The 18,712-nt window shown below is 41.5% G+C and overlaps 1 protein-coding gene across 1 annotated transcript; it reads left to right on the top strand.

Moving 5' to 3' along the window:
* The first annotated feature begins 4,218 nt into the window (after positions 1-4,218).
* On the top strand, positions 4,219-4,755 carry LOC148786924 (uncharacterized). Its single transcript, XM_088885020.1, has one exon. The coding sequence runs from the start codon at positions 4,219-4,221 to the stop codon at positions 4,753-4,755; it is 537 nt and encodes a 178-aa protein (XP_088741146.1).
* The last annotated feature ends 13,957 nt before the right edge of the window (positions 4,756-18,712 follow it).

Here is an 18,712-nt window from a genome sequence, read left to right as displayed (position 1 = left end):
CTGTATCCCATATCTTGAAGTAATTTATAAACCAATTCTTATAGGTCTGCCTCCCTCTTTCGAGCTTCTTCAAGAGCAGGTTCAAGAAATTTTCTATTTTCTTCTTCTGTCTGGAAAACTCTTCTTCTATCTTTGTAGCATTAGAGCGCATATCCTCCACAACTTTTATTAACTTATTAAGCTTCTCCTTAGATGCTTTAACAATAGAACTGACTGAACTTGCACTTGTATATGACGAGCCACATCCAAATCCATATAAGCGTCCTTTAGAAGGACCTCCAGTTATATCATACTAAGTTGAGAGATCGAATGAAGCCTGGGAAGAAACATCATTAGAACTCATTTTTGCAAGATATTCTTCCTGTGCTAGTGCATTAGATACAAAGAAATATTTATGTAATAAAAGTCTAATAAAATATCTCAAGATATATACCAACCAATATTTAAATACCAATGACAAATTATACTTACATTAATTCTTTGGGATTTATTGTCGATGAACTCCCCAATTCCTTTGTTTGTTCTATGGCATCTTTGAAATGGCTCAAGATCAGTCACTTCTCTACCAAGTTCTTTTTCCTATAAGTTACAAAATAATATTAGTTCACATGTCAAAAAGTTGCATAAAAGATATCTAAAAACTTTATACTTAAAACTTACCATTTTTTGCTTATGCGCCCCTACAGGAATAGAACCACCAGTGTGTTCTGTTATCGAACCACCTTTTTCAGTCAAATGATTTTTTCGGGCAATTCGATATTTTCCTACATAATCTTCTAAGGCCCAATACTTTTGAACTAGCTCATTCCATAATTGATTATTCAACCAATAAAGACCTCTATCAATCATATCACTCATCTCTGCTTCTCTACCTAATTGTTTGTGAGCAGCATTCAGTGCTTCTTGTTTAGCTGTGTACATCATCTCTTTAAATGGATAACTCGCATTTTCATTCCACACCTTCCTCATTTCCTCGTTAGTTAGTTTATCCCACTAGTACCTCAACTAATACATTTCAAAACAGTAAATCACGTTAAATAATTACAAAAGTATGTGTATGTAATTTAGCAATTAATAAATTACATTAAATATAAATAGTATATATTACCTTGAAGTTCTCCCACACCAAATCTTTAGATGCTTTTGGCACTACGTGCCATCTTGGCCATGCCTCAATGAAAATGCCTTTAATATCATTTGTGAGATTTGGTGTAACACCACATTCAATAAATCTATCTTGACAGAATAAATTTAAAAAATATATAAAACTAATATATAGAGCTAACATTATTGCAGAATATATTAAGCTCAATTTTTAGAAGCTTTGAAATTACAGATTGTTGACTAGTATTTGTCCTTTTACTGGGATGATCTGGGATCTGAGCTCCATTATTGGGTCCCTGTCGACGTCCATGTGATACAATATCTTCACTTTGTCCTGTATTTTGTTCATTTCCAAATTTTGAAGGTATTGTACCAACATATAACAAAAAAAAAAAAGAAAACAATAATAGAAATTCTCTAATGCATAAGAAAGAATATAAAAAAATAAATGTAAAAAATTGTCTTACTTGCGTTTCACTGTTCCAACGTCTTTAAAGAATACGAGATGAAATATTTTGTCCACGCACCTCTTCACTAGGATTAGAACTTGAATTATCCTCAAGTTATTATAAGTGATCTCCCACTAACTCCTCATTCTCATGTCAAAGATATAAAAGATATAACACACTCCAGTTATATGTTTCAAGATCTTGGAGATGCATTCATCAACAGAAAATGCTAGTGTTAGTGGCTTCTTTCAACTAAAATAAATTATTGATAGACCACAGCATCTACAACCAGATAAGAAGATAATTATAACTTGAAGCCAACAATTCAGCCAAACAACCTTAGACTAAACCAAAGATGCCCTCCTTGAGCAAACTCAATTTGGATCCACCAATACCTATCTATAGTTATGCCTCTCATATGAAGTTCCAACAGTTATCTGTATGAGATATAATCTTTGATTTGAAATGTAAGCACCTTGAACCAGCATTGGTAATACATAAACAGTACAGACGGAAAGCATCTTCAATAAAGTGTACCTTCAACCTACACCAGTCTATTTGAAAATTAAAGGCTCAAGTACGGTCGAAAAAAGAAACAGTTTGTGAATTGACAACTCCCAAGATGCATCACAAGACAAGAGTAAGGATCATGTGATTCCTGAACCCAGGAAACTATGCATTTGTTGAACTAAGAAAAGTGAAGATTAACTTATGAAGTTGATGGGGAAAACCCCAATTTTCAGGCAAAGTATCGAAAATGCCCTTAATGAAGGGCATTTCTGTTATTAGGAATCACAGGATTCGCGCATCAATGGAGGTGGGTCGGATAGACCCGTTTTATAACCGAAGACCCGACTCAGGGGCGGCCGTCCTATCAAAGACGCTTATCACCCTGATGGAGACACGTGGCCCAAGCAACAGTATCCACATGGGCCTATAAATAACCCGACGCGTTATTTTTTGAGGTAATTGCATCATTCTATTTTTGACCTATATTCACCTGGTGGCACATTTTTACTTCGAACACCACTAACTTGAGCGTCGGAGGGTCATTATCGGGGACGCACACGACGAGCTTCACGTTCTTGTTTTATTCTCAAGAGCCCATTACTCGATCTTGGAAGAGTTAGCATCTAGCTGACAGGTCAACCCTTGAGGTTGCGAGACTCGAGCAAGATTAGTTGGCGCCGTCTATAGGAATACCTAAGGATCACCAGTTTAAGGATGGAAGGATCTTCGAGGAGAAATGTGGCGGAAGAAGATACTCAGGGGCGAGGAGGAGCATCGGTAGTTTAGTTAACAAGGGATGAGTTTCAAAATGATGGAAGAAGCGGGTAGAAACGCGATAGTAGCATATGAAAGGAGAATAACAACCCTGATGGTCAAGGAAGCGACTAAATGACAGCTGTTTAGAGACAAGGATGCGCAAAGGCTGTCGGAAGAGGCGAGTAGGAGGGAATTTCAAAGAAGTCGTGAACCAGCGACCTCAGAAGCTGGTTCCAGTAGTCAAGTCAGAGCCAAAGCAAGAGAACCAGCGATATTGCACGCGGAGGTGCAGAGCTTAGGGAAGCAAATTGAGTTATTAGGAAAATAGATTGACTAGCTCAAAAAGCGAGGAGAATTGGTAGCCCATGGTAGAAATTCACCCTTCAGCAACAAGATATTAACTCAGACAATAGATCCTAGCTTTAGAATGTCTGATTTGCCAAAATATGATGGGACTAAAGACCCCGAGGAGCATGTGGCTGCGTTTCAATTGGTGATGAATTTATATTGACAATCTGGTCCAATTATGGCTAAATTATTTGTTACTACTCTTGCAGGGAAGGCATACGAGTTCACGAGCTTGCCAAGTGGGAGTATCGAGTCATATAAATAGCTGCTTCAAAAGTTCAATTTTCATTTTGCTAGCAAGCGAAAGCAAAAGAGAAAGGATGAGTCTCTGAAAAGTTTCATGGGACGATTCAACAACAAGACGCTACCAGTCCAAGATTTGAGAATAGATATGATGGTGAGCATACTTATACACGGGCTAAAGAAGGGACCACTAGCATCCGCCTTGGCACGCGACCCACCTACAGATATCGAACAACTAATGGCCATGGCAAAGAAATACATCGACGAAGAGGAGATGAACGCCATGAAAGATGGGGAATGGCAGAGTGGAAATTGGGATAGAAATTTTAATGGAGAAGAGAGGGAAGAGAAGCAGAAAATCCGTGATCTAGGCATGACAGGAAAAAAAAGCCCTTATACCAACCTAAGTATCACAATTATACCCCCTCGTGGTGACCAGAACCAAAGCTCTTATGATGGTTGAAAATTCGGAAGTGCTCAAATGGCCAAGATATACCAGGTATACACTCGGCAACAAATTTTCCAACAAGTATTGTAGATTCCATCGAGAAAAAGAACATGACACGGAGGAATGCTTCCAATTGAAGGATGAAATCGAAAGGTTGGTAAGGCAAGCATACTTTAGGGATCGTATATTGATTGAGCACAACTCAAGGAAAGACGATTTGAGGAGGAGTAGATCGAGGAGTAGGGATCACCACCCGAACTCTACGAGGGAAGATAGAGTGCCATCGAGCAGGGAGAATGCACTGATAAAGGGAGTAATTCATACGATAGGGGAGGTCCGAGTGGAGGCGATTCTCGAAGGATGAGGAAGCGACATGAAAGAGCAAGTGGATCGAACAGAGGTCGCGAGTTTGTGATGAACATAAAGGAGAAGGAAGAAATTTCATTTAGTAGCAAGGATAAGCAGCAAGAGATGGAGTCGCAGAACGACCCCATGGTCATTAGAATGGACATCGCTAATTTTACAGTACAGAAGGTGTTGGTAGATAATGGGAGCTCAGTTGACATAATCTTTAAAGATGTGGTGAGAAAGATGGGACTTGAGAATGCTAAATTTGAGCCAGTGAAAACCGCACTTGTAGGATTTGGGGGTAGTGAGGTTACACCTTTGGGTACTATAGAACTACCGGTTTCTACAGGGGCTGAACCTAGGCGACAGACTTTAATGGTCAGGTTTTTGGTAGTAGATGTTCCATTCACTTATAATGTGATATTGGGGAGACCGAGCTTGGATTTGTTTAGAGCAGTGGTTTCAACGTACCATATGAAGATGAAATTCCCAACAGAAAATAGTGTGGGCGAAGTGTCCGAAGGACCCCTATCCATTGCCGAGGATTGATGTTTTGGTCGATTCTACAGCAGGGTATGAGATGTTCCTGATGATGGACGCTTATCAGGGTTATCATTAAATTTACATGGCAAAATGGATCGCGATATAACTTTCTTTATAACTGATGGTGGTATCTATTGTTATAATGTAATGACATTCAGCTTGAAAAATACAAGTGCCACTTATCAACGCTTGGTGAACAAGATGTTCAGTGAGCTCATCGGAAAAACGATGGAGGTATACATGGACGACATGCTGGTAAAAAGCAAGAGATCGGATAACCATCTTGAACATTTGAAGCAGGCGTTCGCGATAATGAGAGCATACGGTATGAAGCTGAATCCTGATAAATGTACATTTGGAGTAAGCGGTGGAAAATTTTTGGGATATATGGTCTGTGAACGAGGAATTGAAGCCAACCCAGAGAAGATAGAGGCGATCATGGGCTTGAGATCGCCGACTACGATCAAGGAAGTACAGAAACTTACAGGTAAGATCACGTCCATTAATCATTTCATTTCTCGATCTGCTGATAGAAGTTTACCATTTTTTAAAGTATTGAGAAAGACAAAGGACTTCACATGGGTCGAAGAATGCGAGAGAGCTTTGCAGGACTTTGCAGGATCTCAAAAGCTATCTCATGAAACCCCCGCTGTTAGCTAATCCCAAAGAAGGTGAGGTACTTTTCTTATACTTGGTTGTATCGAAAAACGCAGTAAGCTCGGTGTTGGTGCACGAGTCAGAGGGAATCCAAAATCCAGTCTACTATGTTAGCAAGATGCTGCAAGGGGCCGAAAAGAGATATTCTGAGATGGTGAAGTTAGAACTGGCGTTAGTTATTGTAGCTAGAAAGTTGAGGCCTTATTTTCAATCTCATAAAATAATCGTGCTCACCAATTACCCTCTGAAGTATGTTTTGTTGCAACCTGAGGCGTCCGGAAGATTAGTGAAGTGGGTCGTTGAGTTAGGAGAGTATGATATAGATTATCAGACTAAGGTCGCACAGAAGGAACAAGTGTTGGTGGATTTTATGATTGAGTTAACAGGGAATCCGACCAAGGAGTCGAATAATAAATGGATGCTACATGTCGATGGACCTTCTAACGCAAGTAATGGAGGAGCAGGAATATGGATGCAAGGACCTGAGGGGGTAGAGATCAAAGTCGAATATGAAGCTTTGATCTTAGGGCTAGAGTTGGCATATGAAGTAGGTGCAAGAAATTTAGAGGTCTTCACGGACTCACAACTGTTTTTTTTTTTTTTCTTTTTGGGTAAATGTAATTTTCATTAATAGGAAAATATATAGTACAACAGTGCTCCTCATCATGCGACTCCCTCGACAGGCCAAGGGATACGCCACAGTTTGTATAATACACACGTACTAACAGAGCTAGGTAACTTAATACTGATAATACGCTGACGGACATCTTCCATAATTAAATTACCCATAACGCTCGGAGGCCTCTCCTCATGCTCAAAATGTCTCAGGTTCCTCTCTCTCCATATATGGTAGACGCACGAACCAAGTACGGTACGGTAAGCTACGTTGATGATGTGCTTCCCTCGCCATTTCCTCGCTCCCCATTCAATATCTCTAGCTCAATCCCGATTAGGCCAATGGAATCGTACAATGCACCGAACAGCACTAAAGCAACGTCTACTGAAGCTGCAATGGAAGAATAAGTGGTTATGAGACTCCACTATGTTCTCGTTACACAGCACGCAACACCCAAGGTGGGATAGACATGGTTTATCTGTCATGGCTAGCTTCTCCAAAATAGCAAGCCAAAGTATGAACATATGTGGTGGAATCTTCAAAGAGCCCGAAAGTAGTAAAATCCAATCTACTTTCGGTCCTGCCAGTACCATAAGCCTATAGAGCCCTGGGAAGTAGGTCTCCCGCTCGAACACCTTCATACAATACGATCATTCCCTCCACGGACCGGCGGCAGTGCTTGTGTAATCTCTAAACACTCTATGTCAATGATGATGGGCCAGTGCCATTCCCCATCCTTGATAACACTGCTAAGCTTCGCTTCGCCCGATAGCTCGAGGAGATCAGGTCCACGTGGGAATTTGTCAATGAGGGGTCCGAGGTGTGCCATGGGTTCTTCCAGAGATAGTACCTCCGTCCATCTCCAATGTGGTAATCAATCATAGGTTGGAGTACACTGCATAGTCGTAGCATCTTCCTCCAACTCCACGATCTCCCACGCTCAATGACAGTGCAAATGGAGGTATCCCGTAACCTCCCGTGGTAAAGCCACTCCACCCATGGAGGTCCTGTCGCACCTAATGACGTCACACAGTTTTTTGCACATCAGCGCCCGATTGAGAGTATCAATATCCCTAAGCCCAAGACTACCCTCCTCCTTCGACTTACATATCTCCTTCCATGCTACTTTAGAGTACCAACTATTTTCCGTGCCTTTCCAAAGGAAAGCTCGCAACCGCTTCTCAATGTCCTTGATAACACTTTTTGGTAAAATAAATACAGAAGCCTAATAACCACCCAGTGTCATAAGAACAGATTTAATAATTTGCACCCTACCCGCATATGAGATTGTCAATCCCTCCCAACCATTAATACGTGCATCAATCTTAGTCAGTAATGGTTGGCAGTCACAGATAGATAGTCTAGAAGAGATGAAAGGTAGGCCCAATTACCTCATCGGGAGGTGACCCTCTTAGAAACCCCAACACCGCAAGCAGCTCCTCTCTCACATTCTGGGTTGACCGGGAAATAATGAGATGACTCTTCTCAACATTAAGTCGAAGCCCCGACCAATCAGCAAATCGGTTCAGCCCGTTTTTGAAAACCTTTATAGAGTCTGTACTGGCTCGGCTGAAAAGCAGTAAATCATTAGTGAACCCCAACTGGAAGACCCGTAAAGCCTCACACTTCCAATGGAATGTGAATCTCATGTCCTGCTGAATCAGTTGCAATAATTCCATGTACAGGACCTCCATCACAAGCACAAAGAGATATGCCGATAGGGGATCCCCCTGTCCAAGTCATCTGGCACCCGCGAAAAATCCATGTGCCTTTCCATTCATCCCCACCAAAAATGAAGGTGAGGTGACACACTCCTCAATCCATCTACTGAATGTCTCCGGGAAGCCGAATAACTGAAGCACCGATAATAGAAAGTCCCACTCCACCGTATCATACGCCTTCCGCATATCTACTTTCAATGCATATCTCGGTGGCATAAGGGCCTGGTTATAACTAGTGAAGAGTTCCTATGCTAACATAACATTGTCCCCTATATTCCGACCTGGGACAAAAGCTGTGTGATAGGGGCATAATCTTGTCCAAAACAACACTTAACCTTTGGACAATGAGTTTAGCAAGAATTTTGTAGAGTACATTGCAGCAAGAGATAAGGCGAAAATCAGCAACGGACATAGGAGAGTGTACCTTTGGGATAAGCGTCAAAAGTGTGTTGTTAATCTGCTTAAGAAGCCTCCCCGTAGAGAAGAAATCCAAAACCGCCTTCATCACCTCCTACTCCACCACCTGCTAGGCAGCTTTATAGAAGCCTGACAAGAAATCATCCGGTTCTAGTGCTCTATCCTCGAAAATATCAAAAACAACATTTTTGACATCATCTGCAGTGAACGGCTCGAGAAGGTGGTCTGCCTCCTCAGTTGACAAGATATGCCGCGCCCAAGGTCGATGAAATCGAAGATCCATCACCCGTTGACGCCTGTCTCCTCCTAGTAAGGATTGGTAGTAGTAGACAAATTCGTGTATGATTGCATTTAGCTCCGTAAGTGTGATTCCTTGGGTGTCATTAATTTGCAAGATCCGTCAAGTTGTCTGTCTCTTGGCAATTTTACGAAAGAATATTCTGGAACACTGATCACCACCCTTCATCCATTCCATCTTTGCCGTCTACTGTAGCATGATCTGCTCCAGCTTAGTCGCCTTGGCATACACAATCCGACAGCAATGCTCCAGAAGAAGGAATAGTGATCCTGCCTACACAAGCTAACCAAGATTTGAGCTATCCCCAGGAACCCCTTTGCCAACTCGACATTGTGTGATAAATCCCCTTTTTTCTTCCTCTGTTTTTGAAAAATAGGCTTGAGTACTTGAAGTTTTCGAGTGACTGAAAACATGGGCACTCCTACAATCTCGTGCTGCCAAATATTCTGCACGGTGGAAATAAAGTCCGGTGAAAGTGTAAGGTTATTGTCAAATCGAAATATACCTCCGAGCTATTGTGGATTATCCCCGTGAATCACCATTAGCGAATGGTTTGCCGTAGGTGGGGTGAGATAGGTATAGAAAACTATCGGGAACGCATTGTCCAGGTGTCGTTTGTCAGCATCCTATGCAACCGTTTCCATAAATTGCGTGGGCCGGCACTCCTGTTATGCCAAATGTACCAGTTACCCTGCATGGGCAATGGTAAAACAGCAGCATTCTGAATGCAGGTGTTGACTTCCTCCATTGCCAACCGTATATCTTCTGAAGTACCACACACCTCGCTGTCATCCCTGACCTCATTGAAGTCTCCCCCGCCAGCCAGGGAGTATCCACACACTATAAGGCCAAGAACTCCAGTGCACCCCATAATTCCCTTCTGTCTAGGATCTCATTAGCACCATACACAACAGTAATAGCAATAGATTCATGCAGTGCTCTAATAGTGATTCGATAATGAATAAACTGGGGTCCCACCTCAATAATATCCACATCAATAATATTATCATCCCACGCAATCAATATTCGGTTACCAACAAAGACAGAATCCATAAACCATTTCCACTGAGGCATAAAAAAAGTTTGAATACCAATACAATTATTCAATCGGACGCGTGTTTCCAAGAGGACAAGAAAATGTAAGCTGAACTCAGCAATGATATCCTTGACTGCCAGTTGATGGTCCCTTTTGTTCAGGCCACGTACATTCCATACTACTATGTTTAACATGGGTCCCCAGGAATGGGACTGCATGACTTAGGACCCCGTGAAGAATCATCTACACCATCAAGTAATTGTAAAGCATAAAAAAGGATTATAGATAACAATAAATTTACCCCCCTCTTGGTGACTCGGACCCGCATCAATAGCAGATGTATCGTGGACCCCTGTTTGCTCCTGCTCCATGTGAGCTGGTGGTGGGTCCCTACTCCGTTCAGGCACCGCCGGTGCACGTGATGCTCCCATTTTGGGTACATACACATTAACCGGTGGCTTGATTGGTTTTGTTTTGTTAGTAGCACACTCCTTGGCTGAGTGTCCCAATGTCATACAACTGGTGCACTTTGGTAGAACCCATTCGTCCTCGTCCGGCATCATAATATTAATATGCCTGGACAGTTTAGAGGTCACGTCAAACATAACGCACACACGAGCAAAATCCAAATTCGTGCATGCTCTTGTAATCGCATCCGGGTATAAGGGTTTACCCACTCCAGTGGCCACCGTGCTAAGGCCCTCTTCTGTCCACAATTCCACCGGAAGGTATCTCAATTTGATCCAAATAGGAACCTGCGTATGCTTTTAACTTTCAAAGTACCATTCCCAGCTCCCATTTTCTAAGAACAATAGGTTGTCCCTGGAATAGCCACAACACTCCTTCAATGACATCTTCCACAGCAGCAACTGATTTGAACTGGAAGAAAAAGAAACCATTAGTAGTACCAGTAACCTCATTTAAACCAGTCCATACCGACGTTCCAAATTCCTTCAAGTGGTGGAAGTACGGCCTCTTGCCTAGGAAATATCCCATGCAGTTGCCTTCCACCGTTTAGATCTATTACAAATAATCTCCAATGTTGGTCGCACAATAACCTCTCCATTTTGTACAGTAGGTGCCACATATGATAGAGTCTTTCGCGTTGAATTGTTGAAGGCATGTGCTATTTTGTCCTTGCCAATCGGGTCCGAACATGCATGCAATGGGATATTTCCGATGAACAATCCCGTAGGAGCACGAGTAGGTTTAGAGCCTAAAATATTGTGATTTGCCACATCACCTCGGACAACAATAGCCACATCAGCAACTGACGCAAAGATGATGTCAGCAACTGATGCAGAGATAATGTCAGCGGCTGGCGCATGGCTAATGTCAGTAGATGATGCAAGGGTGATGACTTCATTTACCATCTCATCCGCCACCTCAACGCGCTTTTCCACGTAAGCCCTATGCACAGTCACTTCTTCCACGTCTGCCAACGCCGCCGGCCATCGTAGTACCAGCCCTTGGTGGTTCTTCGCGTCAGATTTCCGGTCAACAGCTGGCAGATTTCCAATCTCGTCGGCAGTAGGTTTTTTTGCAGGAAAAAATGCAGAGTACGTCCCCACCTTCTATCCGCCTGATTCTGTCGTCCTACCACGTGTTTCCGACATCCAGACTCGTCAAACAGCCTAGCGCAGCCTTTTCACAAGAGGTTGTTCATCGCCAGGCAACAACGTCGCAGAGATTTGCTGGCGAGATGTTTCAACTCCAACTCTTTCTTTCCACTTCCGTTTAAGCTCTAGCAGCGCCGTCTTGGGTGTCTCATCACCATCATCAACCACTGCAGTAGCCAAGTGAAGGAACTCAGCCATTGGAAAGGAGTTCTCACGTCCGCCATGGGAGGAGCTCAAAGGTGCACCACCAAATCCTAATTTTGGACGGCGCACCAAACCCACTTCCTTCTCGGCCAAGATCAAATTTTGATGCATTGGCATGTCTTCCCCACCCCTTGAGATTAATTCCCGACCTTCTGCCATGACCAAAGCCTCGCAAATCGCCGGCGATGATTCATCTTCTTCATGCAGCTTTTTGTCTTCTTCACTGGAACGACGCAAATCACTGGAAATACTGCCACGGCCACCCTCTCCAGTGTGGCCACCATCATCCTCAGCTTCCCCGTCATTGGCCGGAACCTCCCCACCATCGCCGGCCATGGGTGTAGGTGCTAGGGTTTGTGGTGTGCTAGTGTGTGAGAGAGAAGAGAGAGATTGTTGAGAGTCCATTTTTCACAACTCACAATTGGTTGCAATGCAAATAGAAAGGACCTATGAGACACGAGAGAGATCTATGACCTCATATCGGAAGGCAGCGAAGGCATGGATGGATAAGTTCAACAATTGTGCGATCCAACAAATTCCGCGCTGTGAAAATTATAAAGCGAACGCATTGTCTAAATTTGGGGCTACCATGGCAGGTATAAAGGATCGAAAAATTACAGCAATAATTCGTGGCAAGGCAGCGATTACTAAAAGTTTGAACGTGGAAACAGTATGTGAATCTAAGTTTTGGAAGGATGAGATCGTGCAATATTTAGAGTGGGGCATCTTACCTGACGATCCCATTCTAGCAAAAAGAATAAAATTCAAAGCCACGCGCTTCACACTCATTTCAGAACAATTATATAAAATCACTATAGATGGCCCATTACTGAAATGCTTGAATGATGAAAGAGCCGAGTATGTGATGAAAGAAGTCCACGGGGGAAGCTGTGGAAATCATTTAGGAGCGAGATCGCTTGCCCAGAAGATCGTAAAGGCAGGGGTATTTTTGTCCTACAATGGTAAAAGATGCTAGAGAATTTGTGAAGAGATGTGACAGCTGCAAAATGTACGCGACCCCCATGGAATCCATCAAAATCACTTTCGATCACTGGGGAATAGATATTGTGGGACCATTTTCACTAGCTCAAGCCTAGAAAAAATTCATTATTGTAGTGGTGTAGTATTTCTCAAAATGGGTAGAAGCTGAAACTGTGGCTAAGATATCAGAGAAGGAAGTGATCAATTTTATTTGAAAGAATATTATCTGCCGATTTGGGCTACCTAGAGTATTTGTCTTGGATAATGGAACTTAGTTTCAGAGGAGAAGAATTACGTAATGGTGTAAGGAGCTGAATATCGCGTAAAATTTTACCGCCGTAGGTAATCCACAAGTAAATGGGCAGACTGAGGTTACTAATCGAACTATCTTGCAGCATTTGAAAACGCGGATTGAGGCTAAGGGATCTTGGGTCGAGGAGCTGCCAGGAGTTCTTCGGGCCTATAGAACGACCCCGCAGCTGCAATAGGTGAGACCCCATTTTTCTTAGTTTATGGAACTGAAGCCATTATCCCATGCAGAATAGGTGAGGAATCCCAAAGGATCTTGGCGTATGACCCGGAGACCTACCAAGACGAAAGGAGTTTTGATTTGGCCACATTGAAGAAAAGAGGGATAGAGCATCCGTGAGAATATTGCATCACAAGAGGATGATGATGAAGAAACTATAATCAGAAGGTGAAACCAAGGCAGTTGCAAGTGGGAGATCTCTCTGCTTAAAAAAGTGGAAATGTCTCGTCATGTGGAAAACTCGACGCCACATGGGAAGAACCGTTTAAAATGACCAAGATTGAAAAGAGAGGGACATAAGCTGCAAGACATGCAGGGACAGAACTTGCCACAATCTTGGAACATACACAACTTGAAGAAGTTCTACGCCTGAAGATCTTTGCTTCTCTTTCTTGAGCCTGAAAAAAGCCACATTTGTATACTGATCTGAAAAAGATCGTCTCTTTGCTTTCTTGAGCCTGAAAAAGGCCACGATCATGGATCTGAAAAAGATCGAATATTTTAGCGCCTAAAAAAGGCGAACTGATCATACATCTAATGATGATCTAGATCTTATTTCTTAAAAAGGTTTTTAGTTCAACGGTTCGAACGTCTAAGTGGTCTAACTCCATGCGATCTGAAAAAGATACATCATTCCATGCAGTCTGAAAAAGATGCATTATTCCATGTAATCTGAAGAAGATGCATTACCTCATGCGATCTGAAAAAGATGCATCATTCCATGCAATCTGAAAAAGATGTGTTACCTCATGCAATCTGAAAATGATGCATCATTCCATGCAATTTGGAAAAGATGCATGATCGCATACAATCTAGGAAAGAGATTAACTTGTGCGATAATCAGATGTTGAAAATTAACTTGCTTTCGTAGTAGCAAAAGAAAAGTAATTACAAAAATCTAATGAATTTGGTTCAAAATGACAAAATGAATACAAGAAGACAATGCCAATGTATCGTTTGGTATGATCTAGCTTCACAAAACCCAAAAGAGAAAATCAAAGTTTATCCCTACTTCAGGATCTCAATCTCGTCCAGCAAAACGGAAAATTCATCATCTTGCTCAGAGGGGGCAGGTTTGTCAGGATACGGTTGGAGTTTGCCATCCAGCACAGGATCCAAGCGTCGTTGGTTGAAATCCTCTGAGAACGCACCCAAGGTGTTGAATTGAGCTTTGCATGTATTGAAGTCGTTGTTGAAGAAGTTAGCAGCTTTAATTTCAACAGTGACTTGGAACGCAGGAAACTTCAAACAATCGCGTACAGTCTGTAAATGCAAACTAGAAAGCAAGTTCTGGTGCTCCTCTATAGATATACGCCTAGCGCGACCCTCCTCAACACCTTCTATATGACCGGTCCCGTAACCTTCTTTGAGACCTTCGACGCGACCGGCCGAGAACCCTTCATTTCTTCCTTCAGCGAAAGCATCATCCTTTGCATTTGCAGCTTGGACAGCAAATGCTGAAAGCTGGTTCTTCCTGTACCTCTACGGTCAAGGCCTTCTCCTGATCTTCCCTGTCAGTGAACTGTGCCTTGAGATCTTTGGCCTTCTTTTCCACAATCATATGGTTCCTCCGATACCCAATGCATTTTAAGGCCAAACTATGGGTAAGGGTCACTACCTACAAGATCATATCAGGTCGTCAGAACAGAAATGGAAATCAGTAGATCACAAAAACTTATTTACCTTCATTAGGGAATGAGCTGCGTGTTCCTCCAGGCAAGTATGAGGAGTCGTCAGCAGAGATGCTTGATCGCGAGGAAGAAGGGAGTTACGATATAACTCCCAGGAGTCTTGTCCCGGCTCCCCGTGCAACAGGGTACTGTTTGCCGATATGTCCCAATCAGGCACGAAACGCTCCACTCGCAGCTCTGCGGTCTTGTGATGGTTGCTCCTAAGCTCTTTGTGAGCTTGTTTCCACCATGAAGTTAGTTCCTGGAGCATTTGGAAATTTAGTCGTTCTTTGGTTGGATCAGCAGACTACTTGGCCATCCTACTTTCAGTTCGCGATTTATCGCTCTTGCTAGACTTTGAGGATTTGGATCCACTACTCTTTTGCCTCTTATGTTTCCCAGAACTGTGACCATCTCACCTCTCGCGCTTCCTCGAAGAGAGACTTTCCCTCAGGGGCCGTACTTCTTGAAGGACTGGGCACGGCATCGACAGGAGCTTGAGGCATCTCATCGCTATCCACCTAGATCGGAGCAGCCATATCAGGACCGCGAGCCGGAGATGGAGTCGCGGAAGAATCTACAGCTAGAGCGACCGGGTTCTCTTCAGCATTGTTCTGTAGAGCGCGAAGACGCAATGTGATTCGGGCATTCATTAAGATTTCGTCTGTGAAAGACAATAATTCGGTGAAGAAGTGCAAGTAAGTCAAGAGAAAATAAGGAAATACAAAGTGCAAGAAGGTCACCTAAAGAATCCTTAACGCGGAGGGGTGCTGGAGAAAGACGAACGAGCCACATAACCTCTTCAATTAGAAGTCTTTTTGGATAGTACTGATAGGTTGTAAGGCTATTTATTTGATCCCCTTCCAGCCCCCCTCCACCTGTCTTAGGTAAGATTTTATGTTTATTCCACCCGCAACGAAAGGGCCACACTAAGCCGGGGGAGGTCGCACAAAAATAAACTTCTCTCACTAGGGCCCAACATTGGATTTCAGAGTATCAAGGAACATACAGTCTTTTCTAGCCAAAAAATAAAAGAAACATCTATCTCCCAATCTCTTTGAGGTGGTAAAGGAGTACAGTGACCAAAAATTTTCAAAACTTGGTTCTAAACAAAGAACCTTCATTTTATGATAAAAAGAATTATATGGCTGATAGAATTGGGAGATAATTGCATTGGACAGAGTCTTAATCGCTGAAGAATAGACGCAACAGGGGGAGCTAATGGAAACCTCAACCCCGCGTCGAAGTGCTGAAGGGAAAAAGCACAAAACCCAGATGGTGGTTGATGCATACGATCGAAAGATTTGGGAATCCTAATCTCGTAATCATGAGGAATGTAATAGCCCTCTTTGATTTTATGAATGGGAAGTTTAACTGAGCTAACTATGGCAGCCCAAGGTTTTTTCTTCATCCTAGCCTGAAATTTCTCAAGGGTAGTGGGATCCTCAGGGTTATCTACAGGTTTATCTATGGGACGCTTAGATTTAATGGATTTTTTAGCCTTGGGGGGACTACTAGAAGGCACAGGCAAAGGAACTTGATAAGACCTAGGAGAGGTAGCAGACGACCGAGAGCTAGAACTAGAATCTGTATTAGAACTAAAGCTAGAGAAGATATCGTACCTTGAGAAGATAAGGCGAGCTCGAAGTGCGGAAGGACGAGATCGGATGCTTTAAAACCGAGCAGGTACCACTGATTTTGAATGGGAGGCCTATATATAGGAGTCACCCATGGAAAGACGCGCTTGGTGATGTTGACATGTTGCCGATGATCAACGAATGCGACTGTTCATCTCCTTCAAAGAGCAATATAGGCGGGGTGATGTTGACATGTTGCAGATGACCAACGAATGCGACTGTTCATCTCCTTCAAAGAGCAATAAATGTTACTTTGAAGAAGTGGGGGAGTAATGATGGGGATAACCCCAATTTTCAGGCAAAGTACCAAAAATGCCCTTAATGAAGGGCATTTCCGCCATTAGGAATCACAGGATCAGTGTATCAATGGAGGTGGGTCGGATAGACCCGTTATATAACCGAAGACCCGACTCAAGGAGGACCATCCGATCGAATACGCCTATCACCCTGATGGAGACACGTGGCCCAAGCAACAGTATCCACATGGGCCTATAAATACCCCGACGCGTTATTTTCTGAGGTAACTGCATCATTTTATTTTCGACCTATATTCACCTGATCGCACATTTTTACCTCGAACACCACTAACTTGAGCATCGGAGGGTCGTTGTCGGGGACGCACACGACGAGCTCCACGTTATTGTTTTACTCTCAGGAGCCCATTACTTGATCTTGGAAGAGTTAGCATCTAGCTGAGAGGTCAAACCTTGAGGTCGCGAGACTCAAGCAAGATCAGAAGTGATGTCTAATTCACTAAGTCCCAATTGCCATGGGTAGATCAGCACAAATATATACTCCTCCAGGCACAATTTAGATTATGAAAATAAATCCAAAACCCTAAAAATGCATAACTTGAGAGAAACAGGACGACTCAGAACTGAAGATGTATGAATTAGTTATCAAAGGGGACGGCGACGGCAGAGTCAGCGACGGTGGCAGTGGAGACAACGGTGCTACTGAAAGGGAACGGGAGAAAACACTTGTGAAAGGGGTTACAGTTTACGGCATTGGAGAGTGCAGCAAAAGGGATAAAATATGAGTCCATTTTACACTAATAATTTAGTCTTCGATTGATTAATAGTTTTTTATTATTTTTGTAAATCGTAAATTAATAAATAATTGATTAATAAAAATTTCTTTAAATTCTTTCCACTTTCATTAGTTGACCAAGTAATTTTTTTGTTTGACCAGAAAGAAAAAAGAAAATTTTAATTTAAAAATTAAATTTTAGAAGTTTATTTTGAATTAAATTATTTATTAACAAATGACTAAAGCCCACCATCAATACTCCATTTTTCTAGATTAAAATTAAAAAATGTATTTAATTTATGTTCTCTTGGTATATTTCAAAATAGAAATTGTATATTTCTTAAATAATTATTTAAATCTCTATTTCATAGTACAATATTATTATCTACATAGTAAAAATATCAAAATACTAATTCCAATTTTTTTATTTATATTTTCGTTTATCTCCTCGTATCATTTAGAATCCACTAAAAATAATTATTTTGAGAATTTTGTTTTTCATAAAAAAATAAATAATAAATATAAAAATGTCAACACGTTTGTCATCTATTTAAATGATATAGAAAAAAAAATTTTAAAAAAAATCTCTAGTTAAGAATCTTTTTAGAAAAATTTGAGATTTATTTAACACAAAATACCTTAGTTATTGAAGCTTGGAGCATAAGAGTTATGATGAAGGTAAAAACATTTTCCTTCTGGCGATAATTTCTCCTCCGGTTCAGCTCGGCAGTTGTGCTAGTATCTCCACCAATTCAACTAGGCCCCAGAACCCAATAAATATGACGATTTTGCTATTGATTTGAGATTTAATGCTAACTCTTATCAATTTTTGCAAAACAGAAAAATGAATATCCGGGCGAGAAGAACATAAGGATGTTCAATCAAGTATTTCAGCGAACACCTTGAAAGCATTTGAATTTCTTCTACAAACTGTAAAAAACATTACAAAGAAGAAAATTACCTGTTAATGGCTTCGGAAAGAAGCTGTGCCGATGGAGTCGAAGCCGTCCACTAGCGAGAGAGAGTTAGAGGTCTGCTTTCTTTTTTGTTTTCTCCTTCCCGCCATGACAGAGAGTTAGAGGAGAGAGATGTTCAAGTTGAGAGTTAAGAGAAGAGAGAGGTTCTCAAGTTAATTTCATGTCATGCATGAGTCAATTTAGTCAATTCTCAATTTAATTATATGTATAATTTATTGATATAATTTATTTTATATATATTAAATAAATATAAAATATATTATAGAATACAGAATATATATAATTAATAAAATTAACATATATATATATATATTCGATTTTTCGATTCAATTCGGTTCACCGAGTCTGTGTTTCAATATTTTTATAAATAAAAATTTTTCTATTTACAACATCAGAGATGGAAATAGAGATGGAATATAACATATTTTAGTAAAATTATATATCCGTCTCTAAAATAAAAATTATAATAATTTATAATACAGAAAAGTTTCGGTCTCTAAATCCGTCTTTGATACAGACGGACTTAATTCTATCTCTAAATTTTTGTATTTGATACCCTGTTTTCTTATAGT

Source organism: Sesamum indicum, linkage group LG9 (assembly GCF_026168435.1).
Source record: "Sesamum indicum cultivar Baizhima isolate 11 linkage group LG9, ASM2616843v1, whole genome shotgun sequence".
In the NCBI taxonomy this organism is placed as follows: domain Eukaryota; kingdom Viridiplantae; phylum Streptophyta; class Magnoliopsida; order Lamiales; family Pedaliaceae; genus Sesamum; species Sesamum indicum.
This window is presented reverse-complemented; position numbering and strand designations above follow the sequence as displayed.